This window comes from Saimiri boliviensis, chromosome 3, assembly GCF_048565385.1.
Source record: "Saimiri boliviensis isolate mSaiBol1 chromosome 3, mSaiBol1.pri, whole genome shotgun sequence".
Classification (NCBI taxonomy): Eukaryota; Metazoa; Chordata; class Mammalia; order Primates; family Cebidae; genus Saimiri; species Saimiri boliviensis.
The window spans coordinates 43,224,381-43,252,371 of NC_133451.1; the positions used below are offsets into that span (position 1 = coordinate 43,224,381).

The 27,991-nt window shown below is 34.8% G+C and overlaps 1 protein-coding gene across 1 annotated transcript; it reads right to left on the reverse strand.

Moving 5' to 3' along the window:
* Window positions 1-111: 111 nt before the first annotated feature.
* YIPF7 (Yip1 domain family member 7) lies at window positions 112-27,928 on the reverse strand. The gene is made up of 6 exons (XM_074396076.1): window positions 27,844-27,928; window positions 26,320-26,436; window positions 13,232-13,396; window positions 6,742-6,886; window positions 2,346-2,527; window positions 112-620 (listed from the first exon to the last, which is right to left on the reverse strand). The coding sequence occupies exons 2-6, from the start codon at window positions 26,433-26,435 to the stop codon at window positions 458-460; spliced, it is 771 nt and encodes a 256-aa protein (XP_074252177.1). The 5' UTR covers window position 26,436; window positions 27,844-27,928; the 3' UTR covers window positions 112-457.
* Window positions 27,929-27,991: the final 63 nt, after the last annotated feature.

A 27,991-nucleotide genomic window follows, 5' to 3' on the forward strand; every position in this document is an offset into this window, starting at 1 on the left:
GAGACTTTGGGTAAATAAAGCCCTACATAGCAACTGCTGAACTCTCCAAAGGTACAGAACAGTGCAATTTTTAGCCACATACACACAGCTTGAGCTGTCATGAAAGTTTCTCAAAAGGCTTACTAGAGATTTCCTTTTAGTAAACATATGGTTTTATTTACTTACAGTTTCTCAGAAATACATCTATTGAGAAAAGCAGGGTCGATCCGTACAGCATCTGTATCCCTTTTTAAGTATTTTGAAATGTTTTAATGCACCAAACTCAAAAGCAAAAAACATCATTCAAACCAACAGGCTATTAGAGCACCATACTTAAGTGCTGCTTTGTCTCTCTGCTTATTACTCTCTCAAAAGCAATAAAGCAGAAATCATATCACCAAATTTGAATGTTAATATAGTTCCAAAATAATCTGGATAGCAAACAAACAGAGTCTTGCAATGCCATCTCAAACAGTTTTTAGAAAATAGTTAGGAGGGCAAAAAGTCCATAAAGTAAGGCACAAGGGTAGGCAACAAGAAGCTGCTGTCCTTCCATGTCCAAGGCTGAAATGAAAATCTTGGAAGCTGAGAGACTACACCAGCCAATGATGACCAGGGATGACATGGTTCCAAAGGTGCCCCTGCAGCAAAGACAAAGAGATGATTGCTTTATGCCAGTAGAAGACGAGTTCATTGAGTTAGGGTTGCTTCTGAAATATCCTTGGTACAATATTTATAACTACTTTCTCTGTTGATAAAATAAAAATGATGCAATACATGAACAAAAGCCCTTGGCCAGTTAGGCATTTTTAAGTCAAATTCATTACAGTGGATAAATATTTTCTATTTCTGTTAAACCTGAATTAGGAAAAAAAAAAAAAAAAAAAAAAAAAAAAAAAAAAAAAAAAAACAGAGAAATCACCTATAGTCACTCTCTTCTCATCTGTCAATATTCAAATCCTAGCTCCTAAAATTCCCTGAAATACAGCATTGAGAACCTTCGCTTCCTTATAGCTATAGATTTTCGTTTCCCTACTTTCCTCAAAAATTGAACAACAGCAGAGGAGAAAGATAGACAGAGTTACATTGCAGTGGGGTGCCTAGTTCCTGATACTTCTAGATCTACTTCCCAGGGTTTTGTCTGAGATCATGAAAAAGCCTGACACAGCTCAAGTAAACAACACATGGGATAGGAAAGCACATATGTGTGGCTTCCCACCTCATCCTTGAAGTTCCATTTTGTGTATTTTTAGAATACTGAAATAGATTTGTTCAATTGGTATCTTCAAAAAGTAACTGCAGAGGCAAGTGAGCAAATAAGGTGGTTAAGTCTAGTCACTTGGAGAAGAATAAAGTAGGGACAGTGGTAGAGAGTGAATTTCTTTCCTAATGTGTTAAAGAGAATGCTTTATTTAGAAAAATAAGACATAAAAGCTGAGATAAATCTCAGGAAATGTATACTGCCCAGTTTCAAAGCAATAAAGTGATGACAAAAATTGCATGGTGAAGTGGACAATAGGTCAAGATCTCCTAACTCCTAGCATAGTACTCTTTTCACCACCAAACTAAACTGCCTTCCTTGATCTTGGTTTGACTCTGAAGTCGTTTCTTATTTGTGAAAATGACAGAAACATCTACTTCCAATAATTGAACCAAAGCAAAAGAAGTAAAAAACTCTATAGTATAGCTTCTAATGCCTCAGACTATTAATGAACCAAACATATTTTTAAAACGCCAAGTAAACACTACATTTATTGATTTAAGTAATACCTGTTAGGGATAATTTCTAGAGCTATATAATGTACTGTATTCTTAGTCATTGTCTTGAGTTGCACAAAATAACTGGCTAAATTAAGGAAGAAAAAAAAGAAAAAACATATTGACTGAGCATGTATGTTATAAAGTTCTCCAACATTAATATCCTTATCAGGCTTCCTGGGAAATCTATGCGGCAAGGAGCCCAGCTGAGAAAGAATAGTTGCTTTCAGCCCCAAAGGCAGAGTGCCTGAAAGCTGAAGCAATTTATCAGTGTTCACCAGGCACTTACCCTTCCAAAATCAAACAAGTGAATTTCCTGTAGCTGTTATTTTACACACGACGATAGTTCACATTGAAAAATGTGACAACTTAAAAAGCATCAGTTTTAAAGATAACTTGGATGAATTTATTTTTTACGTCATCGAAGTAGAAATAGTACCTGAGCCAAAACTGGCCTACTTTTCTCAATCTATGTGTAGCTTTTAAGACCCATGGTTTTCCCAGTTCCACTACCAAAACAATCAGAAAGAACTTAACTTTGGCATGGCTATCGCAAACCTTGGTTATGATTGTGCATGTGGGGTCAATGACAGCAGACAGACACTTACTGCAGTGAAAAGAACATGGCGCAGCCAGACAGGATGACCATGGGGAGCAGGCAGTAACCCAGCACGCTGGCCACACAGCCGTATGACACCCCTGAAGAGCTCATCAGGTTCAGTAAGGCGTGAATCACAAGGCAGCCAATGGCGCTCAGGCCATACACATAACCAAACTGAACTTTTCCTGCCTGAAACAACATGAAGAAAACTGAACACACAATAGACACCAAGAGAAAATCTGAATATCACGAAGCAGAGAGCACCTTAGAGTCAGTTCAGTGCTGTTGTCTTTGTAAGACTATCATCAGGAGAGTGGAAGTTCTGGGAAAAACACAACCAATGATATGAATTCAGATTCTGAAAACTAACACTTCTGACTAGAGTCAGGATGGGGCAAGCATGCTACGAAAAAGATCGAATATTTCTAGACTTCTATTTTTTATTATAAGTTGTCTATTACAAGTATAGAGCATAAGAAAGACCATATTTTGTCCCCATACCTATTAAATAATTATGTAATTGAATAGAGGAATAAAAAAAATCCATTTTTAGTCTTGAAGATTTACAAGGCATATTAGTAAAATTAGCAAACATCTACAGGATTTACCATGTCAGGTCCCATTCTAAGTGTCCTACATATGTTTACTTAATCCACATAATGATCTTATGAAATAGGTATCATTATTATACCACCTTTACATATGAGGACACTGAGGTGCAGAGAGGGTAAGTAACTTGCCCAAGGTAATATAATGCTAAGCAGTGGAGATTGACTTTGAACCTAGGTATTTCACCTCTAAAATTTAGGCCCTGAACATCAACAGGAACGCTTAGAAGTCCTAAATAAGTCTCAAAATAATGAGACATATTTAACCTGATTTCTTTTAGCACTTATTTGACCACAGATATGTTTCATAACACCAGTTGCCAGGTTGATCAACCACACCTTATGAAAAGCTGATTTACATAAACTTACTGATAAGAAATCATAAAACGGGTACTCTCAAAGGAAGTTAGTAGTGCTCAGAGTATACCTCCAATCTTCTGAGGAAAACTTATAGAAACAGTCATTGCTCACAAAGCTAGTGTCTTGTGAGTACAAGCCCCCATAAATTCATTCAGAGAAAATCACAGCCTACTACTACTTCAACAGAGAATATTTTAATGTTTGCTCTCTGAGAATACCAAAGCTACAGTTTAAAAATTCATTACTTTTTAATATTTACATTAAGCTGATCATAACTTCTAGATAAAAGTCGAATGGATTGCCTCTGGTTTTCATGGGAATTAGACAAAAACAATGCAGGATCTGATAAATGGATTCAGGAGAGAGAGAGCTTTTTAGCTGCCACTTTTCCTTCTCCATGCTATTATCTATGAAGCCTTTTAGAGATATTTATTTTACAATTAATCGGGGTAATGGAGAATGTCACAGCCATTTTAATGTTCAGAATGGTTCACCTATTCTGAATTCTTCTTCCTCTGAGGTTGCAGAGTTGATCACTACCAAGTCCTTTCATAAAAAAATCCCTGGCTTTCGTTGGCAGAATTCTCAGGATATCTTCTTTATTCTTGTGGCTATTTAATGAAATAATGCTAATGATTAACAGGCTAACAGAAACACATCAGCTATCCACTGCTTTATTGGGTGAGTTTGTTCCACTTGCAAACTAGTGACAATTTCACATCATTGTCATGTATTAGAGAAACCATCTAGTTAATATTTTACCTGAATGGGATAATCCTGAGGTAGGGCTAGTCCGAATGGCGTAGGGCAACTCTCTTACACCCGAAGGACACCTAACTGGACCTTCCTGTCCTGAAAAGGCAGTTTTACAAATGGAGTGGGGCAAATAGGAAGTAGATGAAACTAATTTAGTATGAAAATTGTGTCTTTTCATATCAGTTAATGCTTTTCTTTCATCATATCTTTCTCTTGTTAGTTTGTCCAGTTTAAGCTGTAATTCCATTTAGCCTAAATCATTGCCATTTTAAAATTTTGTTTCAAATTCTAACAAGCGCTTATAATATTTCAAAATGTTCCATTTTGTTACCCTCAAACTTTTCAAAGAGCCTCCTTACACCATCCTCATTACCACATCTTGCTTTAAAATACTTAATGTTCTTCTGATTGCACTTTTAGATTGGTCATACATGTTGCTTTTTCAGACCACACTCTTGGCCCTATCAGAAAAGTTAAATGGAGCAATAGCTTTAAACCATTTGTGTTCTTGGTGTTAGAAATGATAATAATTGGGGGTGAAAGAATAAGTAAAACTAAATTTGTGTTAAGTGCTTGAAGCTGTTTTCTTTGGTTTGTCTCCTTTAACCTGAAGAAAGCCCACTGGAATAAATTGTGTCTTATGGCAGCATAAATCACAAAGAAGGAAGAGTATGTGACTATGACTCTTATGTTTCCAGAGATAATAAACAGATTTGGATATTGATTCTGGATTTAGTTTTGATTTCTCTAGTAAAATTCCCATATCAGCCTATAAAATCACTCTTACATTTTAATTCCACATATCCAGGAAAGAATTAAACTATAATCAAATGAATTCTGAGTTAAATCATACTTCAATTAATATTCAATTGGAGTTTTGGGAGAGTCCTTTTTGCTCTATATTTATCAGAATCAATTTGATTGTCACCACATCTAATACCAAAAATTCAAGTGATAATGTTTGCATAAAGATGTTCAAAAATAGCATTTCCATATAGTCCCCATAATTTAGTACTAAATAGAACCTGAAGAACCACTCAAATAAACTACTCTTGTCTTGAAGAAAATGAAATGAAAGCCTACAAATAGGAAGCCAAAGTTTAAAGATTACAGCAAATGGCAAAGTTAGGGTAGATCCAATTTTCTCGCTTCCAATCGAGAATATTTTTTGCTTTCATTGCTTTATTTTGAAAACGTAAAAAGGGATATGTAAATAACACTAACATTATGTATCAATGAGAGATCATAATGGAATCAATGCTGTTCTTTAAGGGATGGTAGCAGTAATATTCTACCACAGAACAAACAGCTGTTTTATTATGAATGACTTGAAAAAGATGAGTTAATATATTAAATTGATTGTTTCTGACTATTTGATTAATCGACATGGCCTTACTTAGCAGTTAATTGAAGATTATCAAATTACTGTGACAAAGACAGAAGAAGGGAAGTTAGAGACTAAATTAAAACTTTAGTTGATATAGTGTTTGGTTTACAGAGTATTTGCATTTGCTGTAGAACAAAGAAATAAGATATTATCATTAAATGCTATTAAATTGGATGAATATGATGTTATTATTAGCCATATTACCTGCAGAAACTGGATTGCTACCAGTACTTTGATTGATCATATATAATAATTTAAAAGTGGAATTTCATTTAGTTGCAAATGTGTTTTACAACTACATTTGAAAACTGTAAATCCACTGGAAGAAATTATTTTTATGAAACATGAAGAGCGGGAAAATGGGGAAGAGGGCTTAATAATTATTAAAAGCTTTTCCCATAATGTTTAATTTCTCATATTATTTCCCCTGCCTAGTTTATCTTTTTGTGCTCTAATGAAACTACACTTTTCACACTGACTTTACCATCTTCATCATTCTCTGTTTTTAATGTATTGCCATCTCCTCCTTGGTATAAAGTCAGAGACATTTTCTCATTTTTTCTTCTTCTTTTTTTTTTTTTATAAAACGTTTTCCTAAACTATGAGCTAGAATGTCTTTTAAACTTTACTTAGGTGGAAATACTTTTTTAAAAAAAATTTAGTGACCCTTAATATCATTATTTGCAGATATAAAGAATGAAAGCATATATAAAACATGTTAAAGTCAGAGAACAAATGTCTTCATAAAAAGTAGAAAAAACTTTAGAGGAAATACATAGATTGAGTAAACAAACATAGGTTGTCATTGCAAATTAATTTATTCATAGTAGCCTGACCCCAAACAAGGAGATTTGTCTCATATCTCATAAGGTATTAGAAAGAGTCTGGAGATATGTCACAGCAAAGAAATGATGACCAAAAAGAAGTAACTTGTACAGTGTCACATTAGAACTCTCCCAGAAAATAAAAACTAAAATGTAAGCTTTATATCTCCCAAATCTTTGTTTCCTTCCCTCATTCCAGATTTACACTCTTTTCTTAATAACAAAAAATATATAAATGATCTCTTGCTTTGATCTCCTTTTGAAATTCTATTTAAATTTATACTTTCTAGCTGTTGCAACACATAATGGTAGCATCTTTTTGTCACTATGGTTAAATTACTCTCTCTCACTTAAAAAAAATTCACTGTGTAAAGTGACACACTTTCTCTTGTATTTATACAGATATGCTTCAAAATCGACACTGGAAAGGACAAACACTAAAATCTGGTGATTGCTGTGACACATTACCAGAAGCAAGGTGGCTCCCAGGGCTACGCAAAAAAGAATGGGTCCAGTGAGGTCCGTTTCATTCATAATGCTGCCATCTGCTGGCTTCATTGGGTTTAACACTGTCATAGTTTTTTGCCATATGTGATCAAAATGGATTCCAAGTTCTGTATAAACAAAAACAGAGAGATAATATGATAATATAAATATAGAAAAATAAAAATGAGTTACATTCTTTAAAGGTTAACGTACCTGATTAATTTACTTAGCATTTTAATCTGTTTGTTCTATCATACCTTCTAAAGTTCTATATTCCGCATTACACAATCTCAGGTTCTATGTAATACGTAGTAATCTTTAAAAAACAAACTAAAAAATAATTTGGTTTCCAAAGAATGACCTAAAACAAATATGTTAGAGAAATAATTCCATCAAAGAAAATATTCCCACATCTATGCAGCAAATACAAGCTTTAAATCTAATTAAAATTTGGGAAATTGCAATATACAGTAAAAAATAAAATTGTAACTAAAGGATCAAAAATTTCATCCTATTGCCCATTTAGATATTTCCTTTTCCCATATCTTCTGTTTCTTTTTATTTATTTTTTTGAGACAGGGTCTCCCTCTGTCACCCAGAACGTGCAGTGGCATGATACCAGCTCCCCCGCCTCCCAGGCTCAAGCAATCCTCCTGCCTCAGCATCTTGAGTAGCTGAGACTATAGGCATGCACCACCACACCTGATTAATTTTTTTTCATAGTGATGAGGTCTCACTATGCTGCCCAGGCTGGTCTTGAACTCCTGGACTCAAGGAACCGTCCTACCTCAGCCTCCCAAAGTGCTGGGATTACAGACCTGAGTCACTGCGCTTGACCCTTTCTCCATATTTTCAATTGCTGGTACTTCTGAAATCCTATCATATCAGCCATGGCATAATTTTTCAATTAGCGGTACTATACTAAACTAATGAGACTTAGTCCACATCTGGGTTTTACTTCTACTATGGCTAATGAGAAGAATAATTTTATGCTAAATGCTTGGAACTACACAGAGAGGAAAAGGGCTATTTCTGCAGGTAAAAGTGATCATGATGTGCACTCGTATTTCTATAAAGTCCATGCACTGTGAAGTTGAGTCTATGTATTCAAAGATTAAATTATTGAGACAAGTTAACCTTTCTCTTTTATACATGGTAGTGTTCAAATAAAATACCCACAATCAGTGAGGATCGGTGTTCATGAGTCCAAACCCATTTAGAGATTTCTAATTATTTTCTCCAATTCCCAGTTTTCAAACATTTCTGACTGCTGCCTCACAGATCCTTCTGCTAGAATCCGCTTCTCTTATTAATATAAAGCAAATACCTAGCCATTTGACATCCCCTGAACATAGAAATAAATATTGATACCACATTAGTTTCTTTTCTCACCACTTCTGTAGAGATCAACTAAGATGTATCTATCTAGGGTAGAGAAAGAGAACATTCAACCAGAAGAATATGACTTCACTATTTAGGGACCAGCAATCAAACTGGCTATCCTGTAATTTCGAATATCAGTAAGGGTAAGGTGGAGGCTAGGAAGAAATGGAAGCTAAAATTTACTGAGTGTTCGCTATGGACTCCACAAGATTTACATGCACTTGTCTTATAGATACACAATCAATCGACTGCTATTATTTTATTCCTATTTTATGCATCAGATAGCTAAGGCTTTGAGAGATTAAAAGCTAAGGCTCTGAGAGATTAATTTGTCCAAAGACACAAAGCTAGTGATAGAAAATTGAGGTTTCAACGCTGCACAATCTGAATTAAGCAAGCAGGAATTTAACCATAGAGTTGTCGTTAGGTCGATGTTCATCTAATCTCATAATGATTGTATTTTCTTTTTAAATGAGCCCAATTCTTCCATGTGAAAGATTGTCTTCCTAAATTTATTTGTATGTCGCACTCAACTTTCCTTCCAAGGATTTACTAACCCTTTTTGGTCAGATACAGGGGTATTGCTCAATTTACTTTACAGAGGCACATACAATCTAAATACCTTGCAAAGTTGACTTTCGGTACACAGAATACAAGATGAACTTTTAATAGTCCCCATGACATAGAGGAGCCTTGTTCTAAAAACTCAGAAATTTTCAGGGGGTCAGCTAGACACTACTCTAAACCAGAAAATAAAACTTTATTCATTTCATGCCTAGAATGACATTTGTTATTTTAAGTTTGAAAAAAAAAAATTAAACCGTTAAATTAAAAGCAAATAATTTACATTTCAGCTTCCTTGTTTCATGCTTTATCTCCACAGTGCTTTTATGCATTTATTAATGAACATACACTTTGAAGAATATGAGCAGTTCACCAAGCTTAAAAGGAGATAGAATGTCTAACGTAATTTTTAAAAGAGAAGACTTTAAAAATTGAGACATGCTATATATTTTAAATTGATTTATTTTAAATTAATCTCACCTGAAGCTTATGTTTTCAAACTATTTTTAATTTTGGCATTTATGCTAAAAATTAAAATACATTTTCAGTATTTGCTACAATAAAATGGTATTTAATTCCAAGTACTGTTTCCTCAAAAAACATAATAATTTTGTTCTTAGAAGAAACTTAGATGAAAAATGCTTTATACAACATCATTGCTGATGTCAACCATGTATGTAATGACTTAACTAACTCCTGCACATAATTTAATATCAAGCCATGAGACAGTAAATGAACATAAGCCCATATAAATATTTTCATAATAAAAAAGTTTTATGTGCTTTCTACCGAAATATAGTTTCATAATATTTTGTATTTATTTATTATAAGGTATATGAGAGAGATTATAAGTATTTATTAATTATAGGTATTCTAATATAACATCTTATTCAAAATAAAAGAAGATGAAACTGCTGTGAAATTTGAATACAAAATTTATTGTTTTGCTGTCATCTAGTGGCAGTAAAGTATATGATACATACACTATAAAAATGAATTAAGATCTCTATGTTCTATGCAAATTGTGGCATTGGCCTTTCATATATAAATGTCAAGCTATGCTACAAATACAAAATACCAAATATCAGTAATTTTTTAATCTGACAGACTAGAATTTACTATTATTCTTGAAGTTGCGTTTGTTAACATATTGATTTTACATTAACAGACAGCAAAATTTATCATTCTTACATAAAACCAAATATTTTAGACAACAAAACATTTAAGGAATAAAGAAGGACATTTTCAAAATAACATGCTTTTTGTGCAAGGATGCTCATTATTACAGCTTCCTAATTTTAAAGGCCATTCTGATGGCTGGTCAATAAAAACTAGTAAATGTTATTTAATGTGTTATCCTAGAAATTATATCTTTTCTATATCTGAAAAAGATGTATTTTGGCCTTTTTTATGTCTTTAGACAGAAGAGGCTAGAAGCTTTCACAAGTCACTCAGCCTGAAGAACATGTTGGATGCAAAATCCAAATATTTCATAGATTCAAAATACAAAATTATATTAGGTAATCTATCTTCTAGTACAGGCCGGGACCTATACCTACTTGTCCACGGCCTGTTAGAAACCGGGCCGCATAGCAGGAGATGGAGGTGAGCTGTGGGTGAGCAAGTATTACTACCTGAGTTGTGCCTCTGGCCGGATCAATGGTGTTAGTTTTTCACAGGAGTGTTAACCCTGTTGTGAACTGTACATGTGAAGGATTTGGTTATATGCTTGTTATGAGAATCTAAATAATGCTTGATAATATGAGGTGAAATAGTTTCATCCCAAAACCATCTCCCCCAACTGTCCATGGAAAAATTGTCTTACATAAAACTGTTCCCTGGTGCCAAAAAGATTGGGGTCTGCTGTTCTAATACACTATATATTTTGGGGAAATTCACTCTGAGCTGCATGAAATGGAAAGAAAAATCTGTTATATATTTTCTATTCAAATTGAAAGACGCATTACAGGAGGATATATAGAGTATGGTATTTTAATGCAACAATAGAGACATTTCAGATAGTAGAAGAGATTATTTTCAATACATGTTGCAACAAAAAATTTGTTAAACAGTACAGAAAAAAAGTTAAATCCTTACTTCACATATTAAGCTTAAACAACTCTTGAATGAAAAAATTCAATGTAAAACAAAAACACAAAAGGATAATTTTAAAATGTGAGCATGTATAAGGAGATAGAAACAGTATCTAGAGCTAGCAAAGTAGATTCTAAACAAAGGACAATTGGAAAGAAATGTTACTAGGAAACATATTCTGGATTTAAAAAATTAATATCACATTTTTAATATGCCCCAAAGACCCATAAACAAATTAAATGGCAAACACAAGCTAGGAAAGAAATGTTTGAAATACATATTCTAGACAATAATTAATATTGTTACTATATAAAATCCCTAAAAAACAAGGAAAGAAAACTCTTTAGATTCGATAGAAATCTGAACAGTAACAACAACAACAAAAACATGAAAAATAAAAAGTCAATCAACATGTGAGAAGTGTCAAAATTGTTTAGTAACTTAAAGGTATGAAGTATTTCTTTTTCCTTTTTTTTATGAAATTGACAAAGACGTGTCATATTCTGTTCTGAGAGTGGAGTAGAGGACCATTTTCGAGATCTGTTGACAGTGTTGGTACCTTTAACCCTGCAATCTCACTGTTACGGGTGCATCCTAAGGACAGACTCTGTGAAGGTCAAAGATGGTTCATGATGATGGTCAATAAAGTATTACTTGTTACAAGGAATAACCATTAAGGTGTTTTTAACTTATGGTTATGTTATATAATAGAATTATATAAAATGGTTATAAATTGTTTTCAAATAATATATCATTATTTTAAAGAATGCATGCATAGAAGTGCTCATGACAGGCTTGGCACAGTGGCTCATGCCTGTGATCCCAGCACTTAGGGAGGCCAAAATTGTGGATCACCTGAGGTCAGGAGTTTGAGACTAGCCTGGCCAACATGACAAAACCCTGTCTCTATCAAAAACACAAAAATTAGCTGGGTGTGGTGGTGTGCACCTATTGTCTCAGTTACTCAGAAGGCTGAGGGAGGAGGATCGCTTGAACATAGGAGGTGGAGGTTGCAGTGAGCCAAGATTGTGCCACTGTATTCCAGCCTGGGCAACAGAGTGAGACTACATCTCAAAAAAAAAAAAAAAAAAAAAAATTCTTGTGACATAAAGTAAATAAAAAGAATACAATACTTTAAGTACTCAAATGCATATATATTCATGAAAAAAATAGTATTTTACTATAAAATATGCATGTATATTTATACATAATACATATATACAGATATTCATAGGAAAATAGAATAAAGGCTAGAATACATTAAATTCTTATAGACATGTCTGAGACAAGATTTGAAGTAATTTTTATATTTTCATTCTTGTATTTCTATGTTTTGCAAATTCTGAAGACAATGAAGCAGAGATATTGGTGAAGTCAAGGAAAATGTTTAATGAGTAATTTATAACTTCTAGGTGTTTATTACTTATAGAGGCAAAATAGAATAAACTGGTTAGAGATAACTGATCCAGAAACTTGACTGGATTCTAAAGAGCCAATAGATCGATTATATAAATCTCTGTGCTGTTCTGCATGGTTTAAATCTTTCACATTTTCACATTTTTAAGGTTGTGTTCATGTGAGGCAAACACCTTAACATCTTGTGATGTAAAATACTGAAAATTTTGATCTACTCCTTTTACTTGACTACATGCAAAAGACCTGGAGTAGTTAACAAGTGACAATTTCTGCCTGGTTCTCAAATTTATATCCACCTGGGTTTTAGTTTTTTAACACTTATGTTTCTAGCATTGTATTAACATTCTTTAAGAGCAAAAACAGCATATACGGACTGGCTACATATGACAAATAAATAAATGGATGGAACAACTCCAAAATCCCCTAAGAACCTTCAGCTCTGAGTCTCTGATTTCCTTCTGTCCAGCAGTGTTATTTACCGGATTTATATTCTTCCTCACCTACCCATGCCAAGCTTAGATGAAAGGTCTTGAATGAGTCAGGAAAGACAAAAATACTGAGTTTTCTCCATGTCAACAATGACAACAAAAATATTAATTTGAGAAACCATCCACTTTGCTCCCAGGAAAACATAGCAGAAAATAAAATTTGCTGTTATGAAATGCTTCATTAACTGGGGTGGGAAGGGTGGTCACTTTGATGTAGCTACTCTGCAAAAAGATGTCTTCATTATTTTCTATTGTTGGCCAAGGAATTCTAATTTAAGAAAAAGTGAAGGAGCATCTAATAAGTGCAGCAATATCACAGAATAGCCCATATCTGCACCCAATTTCCCCTAAGCAAACATGCAACAAACTTCCAGTGGTTGAAGTGTTTTGGTTCAGCAAACTCTTGCTATATGTGAAACAATCACACATAAAACACTGTACACAGCAGGCTGACGGCACACATTAGGTGCTAATTATTGCTATTATTCTTCTAGCTGTACACACATTAATAACAATTCCTTAACTTATCTTCTAGCAGAGGAGGCTCTTCATCAAAACTGTCAATGTAAGAAGATTGTGAATAATAATCCAAGTTGGATGCTGGCTGAAAAAATTGTCCTGTGTAACCTGGTGACATGAGCATCTCTGGTGAAACAAAAGAGGCAGGCTGAGGCTGCTCACCAGCTTGTTGTCTAGAAAAAGAAAAATGAAGATATTTAAATGTCTAAGAAAAAGGTATAACAAATCAATGAGATAAAAAACAATTTTACTTATATGAATCCATGTCGTTTTAATGAGCATTTACTCATAAAAGAAACAACTTACTTAAAATTTAACTTTCATCCAAAAATGTCAAATAACTGATTATGAAAAGTCTTCTGGAAAAATAATCCATGCCAACAAATATTAATTGAGCATGTACAACATGCTGAATGCTTCCCCTCATCTTTTCTCAATCAAAACTCTATAGGGAAAAAGCTGTATTTCCAAGCCCATTTTACAGAAAAAGACATAGAAGTTTACAGAGTCTGGTGTGAAGCTTTCTGAGCTATTCTCTGCTCGCCCCACAGTGCTGCTTTTTTTACTGATCTTCAGGGGCAGTCACCAGCCATGAAGCCTCTTCAAATATGTGGAAGCAGCAAGGGAAAATGATAAATTTAATAGTATAACCAACTGACAGGAAAAATAAACAGATAGACTAATTGCTGTGCATAAGGAAATACACATCAGTTGTGACCATTCCCAGACAGTCGTTGCCAATAGAATTGTCTCTGAGTTCCTAGCTAAATGCATTATCTAGTTGGTTTTAGTGTCTCTTTATTTTATTTGTACAAATTTATGGCATACATATAAATTTTTTTTACATGCATAAACCGTATAGTGGTCAAGTCAGAGCTTTTAGGATATCCATAACCCAAATAACATTTATTATATGCATCAACTAATTTCTCATCACTCCTCTCTTACCCTCTCCCCTCTCCAAGTATCAACTGTCAATAATTCCACTCTCTACCTCCATATGTGCACGCTTTTAGCACCTTTAGTAGTAAGAACATGTAATATTTGATTTTCTGTGCCTGGCTTGCTTCACTTAAGATAGTGACTTTAATTTCCATCCATATTGCTGTAAAAGACATGATTTTATTCTTCCTATAATCTTAGCACTTTGGGAGGCTGAAGTGGGTGGATCACCTGAGGTTGGAAGTTTGAGACTAGCATGACCAACATGAAGAAAATCCGTTTCTACTAAAAATACAACGTTAGCTGGGCATGGTGGTGCATGCCTGTAATCCCAGCTTCCCTGGAAGGCTGAGATAGGAGAAACACTTGAACCGGGATGTGGAGGTTGCAGTGAGCTGAGATCATGCCATTGCACTCCAATCTAGGCAACAAGAGCGAAACTCCACCGCAAAAACAAACAAAAAACATTATTTTATTCATTTTTACGGCTGAATGGTATTTCACTGTACATATAACACATTTTCTCTATTCATTCATCCATTGGTGGACACAGGTTAATTTCATATCTTTGCTGTTGTGATAAACATGTGAGTACAGGTAATTTTTGACATACTGACTTATTTTTCTTTGGGTAGATACCCAGTAGTGAGATTGCCTGATAAAATGGTCATTCTATTTATAGTTCTTTGGAATATTTTCATATTGTTTTCCATAGAGACTAATAATTTACTTCCCACCAACAGTGTATAAGAGTTCTCTTTTCTCCATATCTTCATCAATATCTGTTACTTTTGTCACTTTAACATGAGCCATTCTGACTGGGAGATGATGATATGTCATGGTTTTTAAATTTTCATTTCTCTGATAATTAGTGATGTTGAGCATCTTTTATATACATTTGGCCATTTGAATGTCTTCTTTTGAAAAATGTCTGTTCATATCCTTGCCCACTATTTTTCTTTTTTAAAAATTTTGTATTTCCATAGGTTTTGGGGAACAGGTGGTATTTGGTTACATGATAAGTTCTTCACTGGTGATTTGTGAAATTTTGGTGTACCCATCAACTGAGCACTACACACTGAACCCAATTTATAGTATTTTACCCCTCACACCCCTCTTTCCCTATCCCTTGAGTCCCCAAAGTTTGTTGTATTTGTATCCTCATAGCTTAGTTTCTACCCATAAGAGAGAGCATTCAATGTTTTGTTTTTTGTTCCTAAGTTACTTCACTTAGAATAATAGTCTCCAGACCCATCTAAGTTGCTGCAATTGCCGTTAATTCGCTCCATTTAATGGCTGAATAGTATTCCAAAGTCTCTAATATGCCAAACTTACAAGGAACGCAGACAAATTCGCAAGAAAAAAAAAATTCCCATCAAAAAGTTGGCTAAGGACAAAAAAAAGGCAATTCTCCAAAGGAGATACACAAATGGCCAACAAACATATAAAAAAAACGTTCAACATCACTTATAATCAGGGAAACGCAAATCAAAACCACAATGCGATATCACCTTATTCTTTGCCTACATTTTAATGGGATTGTTTCAGGGATTTTGGGCTGTTGAATTTCAGGGGTTTTTTTGCTGTTCACTGGCTGTTTTTATTGCTGTTTCAATCTTGCTACTCATTTTTCATTGGAGGCCAAAGCCAGATGGAGCTAGACATGGCAAGCTTGTGCTCAGGCCCCCTAGTAATGAGTGCATGCACCAGTCATGACAGGTGGGTGTAAAACAGTCCATCGAAAAGTTGGCTAAGGACATAAACAGACAATTCTCAAAAGAAGATACACAAATGGCCAATAAACTTATGAAAAAATGCTCAACATCACAAATAATCAGGGAAACGCAAATCAAAACCACGATGTAATACCGCCTTACTTCTTGTCCACTTTTTAATGGGATTGTTTCAGGGGTTTTTGGCTGTTGAGTTCAGTTCCTTGTATATTTCGGATTTTAGTCTCCTGTCAAATGAATATTTTCAATATATTTTCTCCTATTCTACTGGCTGTCTCTTCACACTGTTCATTTATTTACTTATTTATTGCTGTACAGAAGTTTTAAATTAAATCCCATTTATCTATTTTTGTTTTTGATTCCTATGCTTTTGAGGTCTTAGTCATAAATTATTTGCCTAGACCAATGTCCAAAAGTTTTCCCTACATTTTATTCATTTTTACAGTTTTGGGTCTAATGTTTAAGTCTTTAATCCATCTTGAGTTTATGTACATTGTGGGAGATAGGAGTCTGGTTTAATTCTGCAAATGGCAAAATTCAATTGTCCCAGCACATTTATTGAAAAGGGTGTTCTTTTTCCCACTTATGTTGTTGTCAGCTTTGTCAACGATTAGTTAGCTCTAAATATGTGACCTTATTTGTGTGTTTTCTATTACGTTCCATTTATCTGTGTGTCTAGTTTTATAGCAGTACCATGCTGTTCTGGTTACTACAGTCTTGTAATACAATTTCAAGTCAGATAGTGAGATGCCTCCAGGTTTATACATTTTGCTTGGGATGGCTTTGGCTGTTTGGGCTTTTTCCTGGTTCCATATGAATTTTATGACAGTTTCTTGCAATTCTGTGAAAAATGATGCTGGTATTTTGATAGCAATTGCATTGAATCTATAGATTGCTTTGGGAAGTATGGTCATTAAAACAATATTAATTCTTATCTATGCATGAGCATGAGATGTTTTTCCATTTTCTGTGTCACGCACAATATTTTTTCATCAGTCTTCTGTCATTTTCCTTAGAGATACCTTTCACTTTGCTGGCTAATAAATGTGTGCCTATATTTTGTTGGCAATTATTGCAAAAAAAAGATTACCTTCTTGATTTGTTTCTCAGCTAGACAGTTATTGCTGTATAGAAATGCTTCTTTTTTTAATGTTGATTTTATATCGTGCAGCTTTACTGAATTCATTCATTTAATCTAAGAAGTTTTGATGAATTCTTTAGGTTTTTCTAGAAATAAGATTATATCAAAAGCAAACAGGGATAATTTCACTTTCTCTTTTCCAATTTGGATGGCTTTTATTTTCCTCTCTTGCCTGATTTCTCTACACAGAATTTCCACCACTATGTTGAATGGGAATGGTGAGAGTGAGCATCCCTGTCTTGTTTCAGTTCTTAGAGAAAATACTTTCAACTTTTCCTCATTCAGTACGATGTTAGCTGTATGTTTGTCATAAACAGACTTTATTATTTTGAGGTACATTCCTTATATTCCTAGTTTGTTCAGGGTTTTTGTTATGAAATGCTGTTGAATTTTATCAAATGCTTTTCTGTACCAATTGAGATAATCATATGGTTTTTGTCCTTGGCTCTGTTTATGTGATTTATCACATTTATTGCTTTGCATGTATTAAATCATCCTTTCATCCCTGGTATAAAATCTACTTAATCATGATATTATTTTTTTGATGTGCTGTTGCATTTAGTTTGTTAGTATTTTGTTGAGGATATTTGCATCTATCTTCATCAGAACTACTGGTCTGTGGTTAGTTGTTGTTGATGTTGTGTCCTTGTCTGGTTTTGCTATCAGGTGTCACTGGCCTTGTAGAATGACTTAGAAAACACCCTCCTTCTGAATTTTTGGGAACAGTTTCAGGAGGGTTGATATTAGCTCTTTTTTTACATTTGGTACAATCCGGCTGTGAATTCATCTGGTTCAGGCCTTTTCTTTGTTGATACACTTTTTATTGCTGATTCAATCTTGCTACTCATTACTGGTTGGGGTCCAAAGCCAACGGAGCTGGGCTGGGCAAGCTTGGGCTCAGGTCCCCCAATCATGGGTGCATGCAGCAGGAGGTAATATTTTCTTTCAAACATTAATCTTAATAAGAAATCTAAGAATAACATATTCAACCTTCTTTATGTGAATAAGTCTGACTAAAAGAATAACTTATTTTGGAAAAAAAGCCAAAGATACAGAGAAAGAGATGTACACTTAATCATTTACTACTCAAATGTATGTTCATTAAGAGCAAGGACCTGATGTAATATTATCTGAACCTGCCAGAATGTATGGTGATTACCTGCTATTATTTTTCACTTAGCCATGTGTAATATTCCAAATCTACTTTCTAGCAAAGTAGGCACACCATCAAAAATATTGGTAGAAAGAAACTATAAATAGAAATCTGAATAGCTTTTTTGCTGATAAATTCCCCCAATACCCATATTTTTAATATAAACCTTTCTAGCAAAATGAAAGGGACATATAAAGATGACCAATGTCTACGTAAATGTACCAATGTCTACGTAAAACTATGTCATTGCCATACTTGTCTGACCTCACCATAACCTATCTCAGGTGCTACTAATCAGGCTTGAGTAAACATAACCTTCACAATTATTAGCAGCAAAGCAACCTCTGTGAGTGAGTGGACTATTTCAGGTGGTAACATTGACCCATCCTCCTCAAAAAGAAGGAAAATCTTGCAGAAAAAAAATGTATATGTCCATCAACAGCCATATCCTGTCCTTTTCCTTTTCCTCCAGCCATCTCTGTTCCTTCATACAGAAAAAAAACTTCTTCAGGAGCTTATTGAAATGGAGGTATAATATTAAAATTCCTCTATCACTTATAAAATTTTAAAATTTGTCCCATAAAGGAAAACTCCAAATTCTTTATTTATAAAATTACCATGCTCACCTTTGATAACTATCTAAATTTAAATTCTCTCATTCTTTATCTTATATCTTTGTATCCCATCACTGTAATATTAAACATTGCATCTCAATTAAGAAGACACACCAATACCAAAAGAATCATATTCTTAGTCCAAAGTATGACCCCTAAAATTCTGTAAATGATATGGTATGGTTCTCTGTTCTCATCCAAGTCTTATGTTGAAATGCAATCTCCAATGCTGGAGGTGGGACTTAGTGGGAGGTGATTGAATTATGGGGGCAATTTCTCATGAATAGTTTAGCACCATCTCCCTAGGGCTGCCCTCGTGGTAGAGTTCTCATGAGATCTGATTGTTTAAAAGTGTGTAACACTTCCCACTTCTCTCTCTTGATCCTGTTCCTGTCATGTGAGATGCCTGCTCCTTTGCCTTCCACCATGAGTAAAAGCTCCAGAAGTAGCTGCTGCCATGCTTCTTGTTCAGCCTGTGGAACTGTGAGTCAATTAAACCTCTTTCCTTTATAAGTTATCCAGTCTCAGGTATTCCTTTACAGTAGTGTAAGAATGGCCTAATATAAGAAATTGGTACTGAGGAGTGGGGCACTGCTATAAAGATATCTAAAAATGTGGAAGTGGCTTTGGAACTGGGTAAATGGCAGATGTTGGAAGGGTGTGGAGGGTGCAGAAGAAAACAGGAAGATGAGAAAGTATTGGAACTTCCTAGAGACTCATTAAATTGTTATTACTAAAATGCTGATAGTGATACGGACAATGAGATCTAGGCTGAGAAGATCTCAGAGGGAGATGAGAACCTTAGTGGGAACTGGAGTAAAGGTCACTTTTGCTATGCTTTAGTAGAGCCTGGGTGCATTGTGCCCTTGCTCTAGGGATGTATGAAATTTTGAACTTGAGAGTGATGGTTTAGGGTGTCTAGTGGAAGAAATTTCTAAGCAGCAAAGCATTCATAATGTGATCTGGCTGCTTCTAACAACCTATGCTTATATGTGTGAACAAAGAAATGATCTGAAACTGAAACTTATATTTAAAAGAGAAGCAAAGCATAAAAGTTAGGAAGATTTGCAGCCTGGCCATATGGTAGAAAAGAAAAGCTCATTTTAAAAGGAGGAATTCAAGCAGGCTGCAGAAATTTGCATAAGTAAAATAAAAAGGAGCTATGTGCTATTAGCCAAGAAAACAGGAAAAGGCCTCCAAGGCCTTTCAGAGAAATTCATGGCAGCCCCTACCATCACAGGCTCAGAAGCCTAGAAGGGAAGAATAATTTTGTGGGCCAGGCCCATGACCCTGCTTCCCTTCATAGCCTCAGGATATTTCTCCCTGCATTCTGGCCACTCCAGTGCTAGCCTTAGTGCAAAGGAGCCCAGGTATAGCTCAAGCTCAGGTCACTGTTTCAGAGGATGCAAGCCATAAGCCTTGGTGGGTTCCACTTAGTGTTAAGTCTGCAGGTGCACAAACTGCAAGAGTTGAGGCTTAGAAGCCTCCACCGAGATTCCAGAGGATTTATGGAAAAGCCTGTATGTCCAGGCATAAGCCTGCTTCAGTGTGAAACCCTCATAGAACACTTCTACTAGGGAAGTATGGAATGAAAAAGTGGGATTGAAGCTCCCACACAGAGTCCCTTACAGTGCAGGTGTGAGAAGAGGGCCATCATCAACCAGATCCCAGAATGGTAGATCCTCCAGAAGCCTGCACCTTGCATCTGGAAAAGCCTCAGCATTCATCATCAGATCTTGAGAGCAGCCACAGAGGCTGCAACCTGCAAAACCACTAGGATGGAGTTACGCAAGGCCTTGGGAGGTCACCCCTTGTATCAGTTTGACCTGGATGTAGGACATGAAGTCAAAGGAAGTTATTTTGAAGCTTTAAGACAGGGGTGTTCAATCTTTGGGCTTCCCTGGGCCACAATGGAAAAAGAATAATTGTCTTGGGCCACACATAAAATATACTAACACTGATGATAGCTGATGAGCTAAAAAAAATTACAAAATTATCTCATAATGCTTTTAAGAAAGTTTATGAATTTGTGTTGGGCCACATTCAAAGCCATCCTGGTCTGCATGCAGCCTATGGGCTGTGGGTTGGACAAGTTGGCTTTAAGCTTTAGTGACTGCACTGTTGGGTTTTGAACTTGCATGAGGCCTTCCCTTTCTTTTGGTCAATTTCTCCCTTTGAGAATGCCTACACCAATGCCTACACTGACATTGTGTCTTGGAAGTTATTAATCTGTTTTTTATTTACAGGCTCATAGGTAGAAGTGACTAGATTTGTCTCAGGTGAGACTTTGGACTTGGACTTTCGAATTAATGCTGGAATGAGTTGAGACATTGGGGAGCTGTTGGGAAGGCCTAATTTGTATTTTGAAATGTGAGGACATGAGATTTTGGAGGGTCCAGGGATAGAAGGATATGGTCTGGATCGGTGTCCCTACCCAAATCTCATATTCATTTGTAATCCCCAGCTGGAGGTGGGACCTAGTAGAAGGTGATTGGATCATTGGATAGACTTATCATGAGATCTGGTTGTTTAAAAGTATGTGGCACCTCCCCTCTTTCTCTTGATCCTGCTCCTGCCATGTGAGACTCCTGCTCCTGCTTTGCCTTCTGCTATGAGTAAAAACTCTCTGAGGCCTCCCCAGAAGCAGCTGCTGCCATGCTTCCTCTACAGCCTGTGGGATCAAGAGCTAATTAAACCTCCTTGCTTTTATAAATTACCCAATCTCAAGTATTTTTTCATAGCAGTGTGAGAATGGCCTGATACAGTAAATAACCCAATTCTAATGTTTTCAGAGTTTTTTCCCCAAAATTTCTATGAACAACCTTAATTTTAAGTACATATCATGAACTGACATTTAGTCCCCTATGTCTTCTGGCATTATCTTTTTTTTTTTACTAAGTGGCACCGACTCTGAATGGCTATACCAATGAGTTTTCAAGCCTACAATATCCTTTCAAGCCTACAATATCCTTTCGTGAAAAAAGTGTCTGAGATAATTGGTCTGGACACTTTACTATTTGCTCTATTAAGCCTATAGTCCTTGATGATTAACCTATTAGAGGTAATGTAATAAGTCAGATTAATATGCTCAATATTTAAGATGTTAAAGTTATGTATTTGCACCTCACACACAATGAGAGTTGTGCAGAATATGCCAAGAAAATGTAACTTTTCTCCTGTATTACACAACATCTCCATTAGCTCTATGAAAAGATAAATACTGAAGTTGTGATAATTTCTAATTCAGCACATTATTACAGATAAAATAAATGTTAACTGAATTAGATCAAAAGAAACACTGAACTCTGCTGGTTGAATTTAAATTTTAGCTTTGTTAGTAAACACCTCCTTTTCCTTAAAAATCATTTCAAACTACAGAGAGGTGACTGTAGGGCTCCTTTAGAACAATCAGTAAATTTCATTTCTGAGTACATATAAATACATATGCATTCATCAAAAAATAGTATTTTATCTTTAAATATATACATATAATATACATGCACATTCATAGGAAAATAGAATAAAGGCAGCAGGAAGTACATTAAATTGCTAATAGTAGTCATGTCTTGGAGATAAGACTTGAAGTGATTTTAATATTTTATTCATATGATTCTATATTTTCCAAATTCTATACTGGATACCATTAGATATCTGATAGTTTTCTAAAAGCAGAAATGTTGGTGGAGTCAAGGAAAATGTTTAACAAGAACAGTTCATGACTTTTTGGTGTTTATTAATTCTGGAGGCACCATAGAATGAACTAGTTAAACATAACTGATTCAAAAACATATCTGTGTAACTTGTCTATGTAAATTTCCAATTAAGCCTATAAATTTAGGCAATCTAAATGCTTTTGGTAAGACATTATCAAATAGTATGAGTTTGATGGCAGCATGAGTAAGGGAGTGGTACCTAGGAGAATTGGCTTCTGCAAAATTCCTAGACTCTGGTTGGTCCAGCTGAGTGCACAGTGATACATTAACTGTGTTTGAAATACTAGAAGATCAGATCTGAGGATTCAGAAAAGGTGACAATTCAGTATTTATCTGATAAAGTAATAACAAACCACTAAAAGGCATTTTTCCAGTTGTTCACACCTTTCTGCAACAATATCTGTTTTTTTTCCCAAATAATATAAATAGATTTCACATTTCGAAAGTTGGAAAAATATAACCTTAGGTGGATTTGGAAATTATCCCTATCTGAATGACTGAATAATTATGTTTTTTAAAAGATAAAGATCCTACTGATTCATCTAAAATAAGACAACTTATTTTTAAATAAAAATGTCTTTACCGTCTTAGTGAGCACAGTCACCCAGCTTTCAGAACAGTACACCACTGAGCCAAACAGGCTTTTTAAAACAAGCTCTCATAATTTGGAAAGGGGTGAAGGAAGAGAGAGAGTGAAAGAGAGAGGCAGAGACAGACAGAGGAACAGAAGCTGAATTATTGATTGTAACTATTCTCTAGGTTCCTACTTCTTTTGCCAGGATGATGATCATCTTGTTCTGATTTGGGGTATATTTTAATTGAACTATTCATGGTATTAATAAAAGATCAAATCTCTGGAGTTCCTTTGATGTACATAGTAAATCACTGACCTCACTCCATGTTTTATGTACCTCATAAAACTACCACAGCTTCTATGCCCTTTCCTAATTCCTGAGACTTACAGTGTGGATTGGAATTTAAATGTTGCCGCATCCAAATCAGGACTTTGATTTAAATGCTAAGCATCTGAAGCATGATAGCCCATCAACCTGGTACCAAATAATTATGAGCTTTCATCACCTGGCTACATTAATTTCCATCTGTTTTTCATCTTGATTTTGGGGAAATGTTCAGTCAAATGGGGAAGGAAAATTAGAATGTGTGGGATGGGTGGATGAAGCTATGGTTTGTGAGTCCTTGCTTAAGGAAAAAGTTTTTTTCTCTCTTATGGAACATTTTAGTTTAATCTGAAAATATCAGTGCTACCCAAATGCTTATCTTATCTGGAAAAGAGAGTGAAGAGAAAAAACAGAAGGTTCAAGGCAACTAGCTCCTTTCCACAAAACAGAACAGAGCTTAAAAAGCCTAGTAGATGGTTCTCATTGTGGATTGTAAATTTAGAGTGACCAACTTTGTATACTTTAGTGCTCAAACTACTCCCTGTGCCTCAACCATTTTCTCGTTTCCTCTTCACCTTCCAAAGGTTAAATCATAAAATGCAGCCTGACTAGTGCTAGGCAGGATAGTTTAGGAGTGTAAATTAGATACAATTCCAGATATTTAACTTTTCCAGCTTAAAAAAAAATCACAATATAATTCCCTATCCTTTAGAGCAGTACCTCAGCAGGAGTAGCTAGGAAGAAGATTGCGAAAGCAGCAACTATCTGCTTATACCTGCAGGAGTGATCAGTCAGTAAAAAGAGGGTTCATTTTTTTTTTCTGGACAGAGTTGGAACAGAAGACTCTCCACTGCCTGTTACATGTATTCTGTCTTTTCCTCTTTCTAGCTGGAGCTTTTAAGGGTGTGTGTGTGTGTGTATATTAATAACAAAGCTTCAAGAATTAATACATTTGAAATATACCATACATCTTAATTTATGGTACAGCTTATTCCAATTATCTCAACATTATTATAATAGCACTAAGTTTACACCAAAAGTCTTTATTTTACAATAAGTCATGTGCTCACACTAGTTATAGCCCTAATCAAACAACTTTTAGCTAAAATCATAACTGCATTTCTTACTAGATGTGTAACCTTGATAAAGTCTTTCAGTTTCTCTGTGTGCCTGGCTTCTCATGCAAAATGGTAATGACAGTGCAAGTTGAGTATCCCTTATCTGAAATGCTTGGGACAAGAGTGTTTTAGAGTTCAGATTTTAATGCATTCTTGAATATTTGCATAATACATATTGTTTGAACATCATTAATCAGAAAATTAGAAATCTGAAATGCTCCACTGAGCATTTCCTTTGAACACCATGTCAGTGATCAAGAAATTTTGGATTTGGGGACATTTCAGATTTCTGATTTTTGGATTTGGGATGCTCAACCTGTAGTGCCCAACTCATATGGTGCTCTAATGAGTTAACTGAGGATCCAATGAGTTAATTTGTATAATTTCAGAACAGTTCCTAATATATCATAAAAACTCAATATATTATAGTTATTATAAAAGTTGAAGAGTCTGACCCTCTTGCCCTCTAACCTAGACCCACACACACAAAAATCCATGAAATCAACTATTTAACAAAATACAGTATACTTAAGTGACTTTAGGTAACAAAGTGTCAATTGATTTTGTAAGTCATATTTATATGAATTAGTAATATTTATATGATGTTTTTACTTTAATACACACTTTCCTACACATCACAATTTTTTCATAACAATTCCATGAAGTAGATATTATTAATATTCTTATTTTTCAGATTAAGACAGTCAGAAAAGTTAAGTTGTCCCTATGTCACAGACAAAAACTGCCAAAGGCAGAATTTGAACCAAATTCTTCTTACTCTAAATGCCGTAGTTTGCCACTAGGAAATAGCAACTATTAAATTTTCTTAACCATTTTGTTTCATTTTCAACTCAAGTTAAATTTTTACCTCAAATAACTTTCATATTTTGTCATGTTTACCTTAATTCCATCATAGCACTTTTCTTACAATAATTACATATTTAATTGCCCAATTCTTCAACATAGAAATATTAAATTTCATGAGAGAAAAGACTATGAATTCATCATTAGATTTGTAGGGGCCTTTTTAATTTCTGAAACACAAGCAGAATCTCAATAGATGTTTATTAAACTAAATGAAATCTATTTCTCAAGAAGTGTCCTAGAAAATATTAGACAAAAAGAAAATGATTTCTGTTTGTCCATTGTCTGTATCCCAGCTTCCTGTTAAGTGATGTTTTGAAAAGAGGACATAAGTTTGGGCTGAGGTGATAAATGGCATTCATGAAGAACTTGATTAATTTCTCTGCCTTTTCCTGACATTTCTTGCTGGGCACTTAACTGAGATATATTGAGGCAAATATTGGCTTTACCCAAGGTAACCTCCCTCTCTGGAAATCCCTGTCATAATATTAAGACTTCTTAAAACAAGAATAATACAGCCCAGAGTGGGGGCTCATGCCTGTAATCTCAGCACTTTGGGAGGTCTAAGCAGGCAGATCACTTGAGCTCAGGAGTTTGAGGCTAGCCTGGGTAACATGGTGAAACTTGTCTCCACTAAAAATTAAAAAAAAAAAAAAAAAAGAAAAAAAAAGAAAAAGAAAGAAAAGAAAAGCCAGGCATGGTGGCACACACCTGTAATCCTAGCTACCTGGGAGGCTGAGTCACAAGAATTGCTTGAACTCAGGAGGCAGAGATGGCAGTGAGCCAAGATTGCACCACTGAACTCCAGCCTGGGTGATGGAGTGAGACTCTGGCAAGAAAGAAAGAAAAAGAAAGAAAGAAAGAAAGGAAGGAAGGAAGGAAGGAAGGAAGGAAGGAAGGAAGAATATTAAGTACTTACTTTCTAGATCCATAAAGATTTCCATAAGCATTAGAGTCATTACCACTCTGCTCTTGGTTATCAATAGTAAAATTAGACTGGTAAAAATCAGAACCAAATTGTGCCAAGTTTGACATCCTGAAAAATAAGAGTATGTTGTTAATAAGTTCATGAGTCAATAAAACTTAGTTTGAGATATTTACGAAGATCAACTGACAATGTGGTTATGGCTGGATTCCTATCAGAAAGCAAGGTATCCTTTGAATGGGATCAATAAAGTATTGGAGGAAGGGTGTAGTAATATATGCTAGAAAGTTATTTATAAAATAACTACTGTCATCTTCAACTACTTTTTAAAAAGTGTTCACACCCTGGACTGTGGCTTCTAATAAGTTTGACTTGAAAGAACGAATCTTCTCCAAATATATTATTCTTAGCAATTTAAGGGAAAATTAAAACTTGGTACACATCTAGAAGAATTTCCCTAAAACAATGTCAGTTTTTTACTTTAAGCGCACACGTGCGCATGCACACGCACACTCACAAACGCGTGCATTCTTGTAGCAATATTATTATCTACAAATGGCTGATAATAATAATACTCCTCAAAGCAAAACCAGTACACTACAAACGTATTTCTTTGTTCTATTTGGCAATTCTTAAAAAGCATTTGGATCATATTCCTTTTTCTTTTGCTCTGGATACTGCACCTGGGCTTCTGGCAGAGTCAGAGAGAAAAAGACTCAATCCAGCTAAGGGACGTCTTTTGTTCTCTACACTCTGTCTATAGTTTTCACTCACTTCTTGGAGTAAAGGGGAATGACTTTTTTATGGCCCGGAATATCAGAGGAAAATACGAAGAACTGAGAGAAGGAAGAGGTATGGGAGAAGAGGATGTTAGAGAGGTAAGAGTGGGTCTTTGGATTAAAAAGTAGAGAACAGAGAAGAGTCTTCCACTGGACAAATGTGGTCATTCAACTTAACATTTAATTCTTTATTTTTCTTTGAAAACCTTTGTATTTTACAATAGTGGATTTAAAAATCACTAGGAGTAATCCATATACTTATAATAATCTATGGAATATTACTTATAAGAAATCTCAAAAGAAATTGCATAAACTGCCTCAACTCGAAGGGTATTATTAATCAGAAATATTAAAGTAACAATTGTCAAATATATCAAATTTGTTCAGCTCAATAAAAATACAAAAAGATGCAGCGATTCATACATCTGATGTAATAAATCCAGATTTTTCATTAGTAACGTGTATAAAAGTAGCTATGAATTATGTAAACTAAAATCAGGAACTTAGTGATAAATCTTATAACAACTTATAATTTAAAGAACTTAAAATTTAATAGGATAACTTTCTCAACACATGAAAATATGTTATTATAAAGCATAGAGTAATTTATTGAAAATACACTAAATTTTCATAACATGCAAAGCTTTATGTAATGTGACGATTGGTACTACATTTCTTACATAACCCAACTTTGTATTTTGTTTAAATGCCAAGTCTTTTAAAAGGATCAGACACATACCTCTATTTATTTTTGTGGAAAGATCCTCCAGCAAATGTAGCTTTGTGTGAGAAATTTAAAGCAAATCCATTGGTGAAAAGATGACGTGCTGGCTATATATATACCTTTCTAAATTTGTACTCTGACATGTTGAGCAGATGCTACAGGC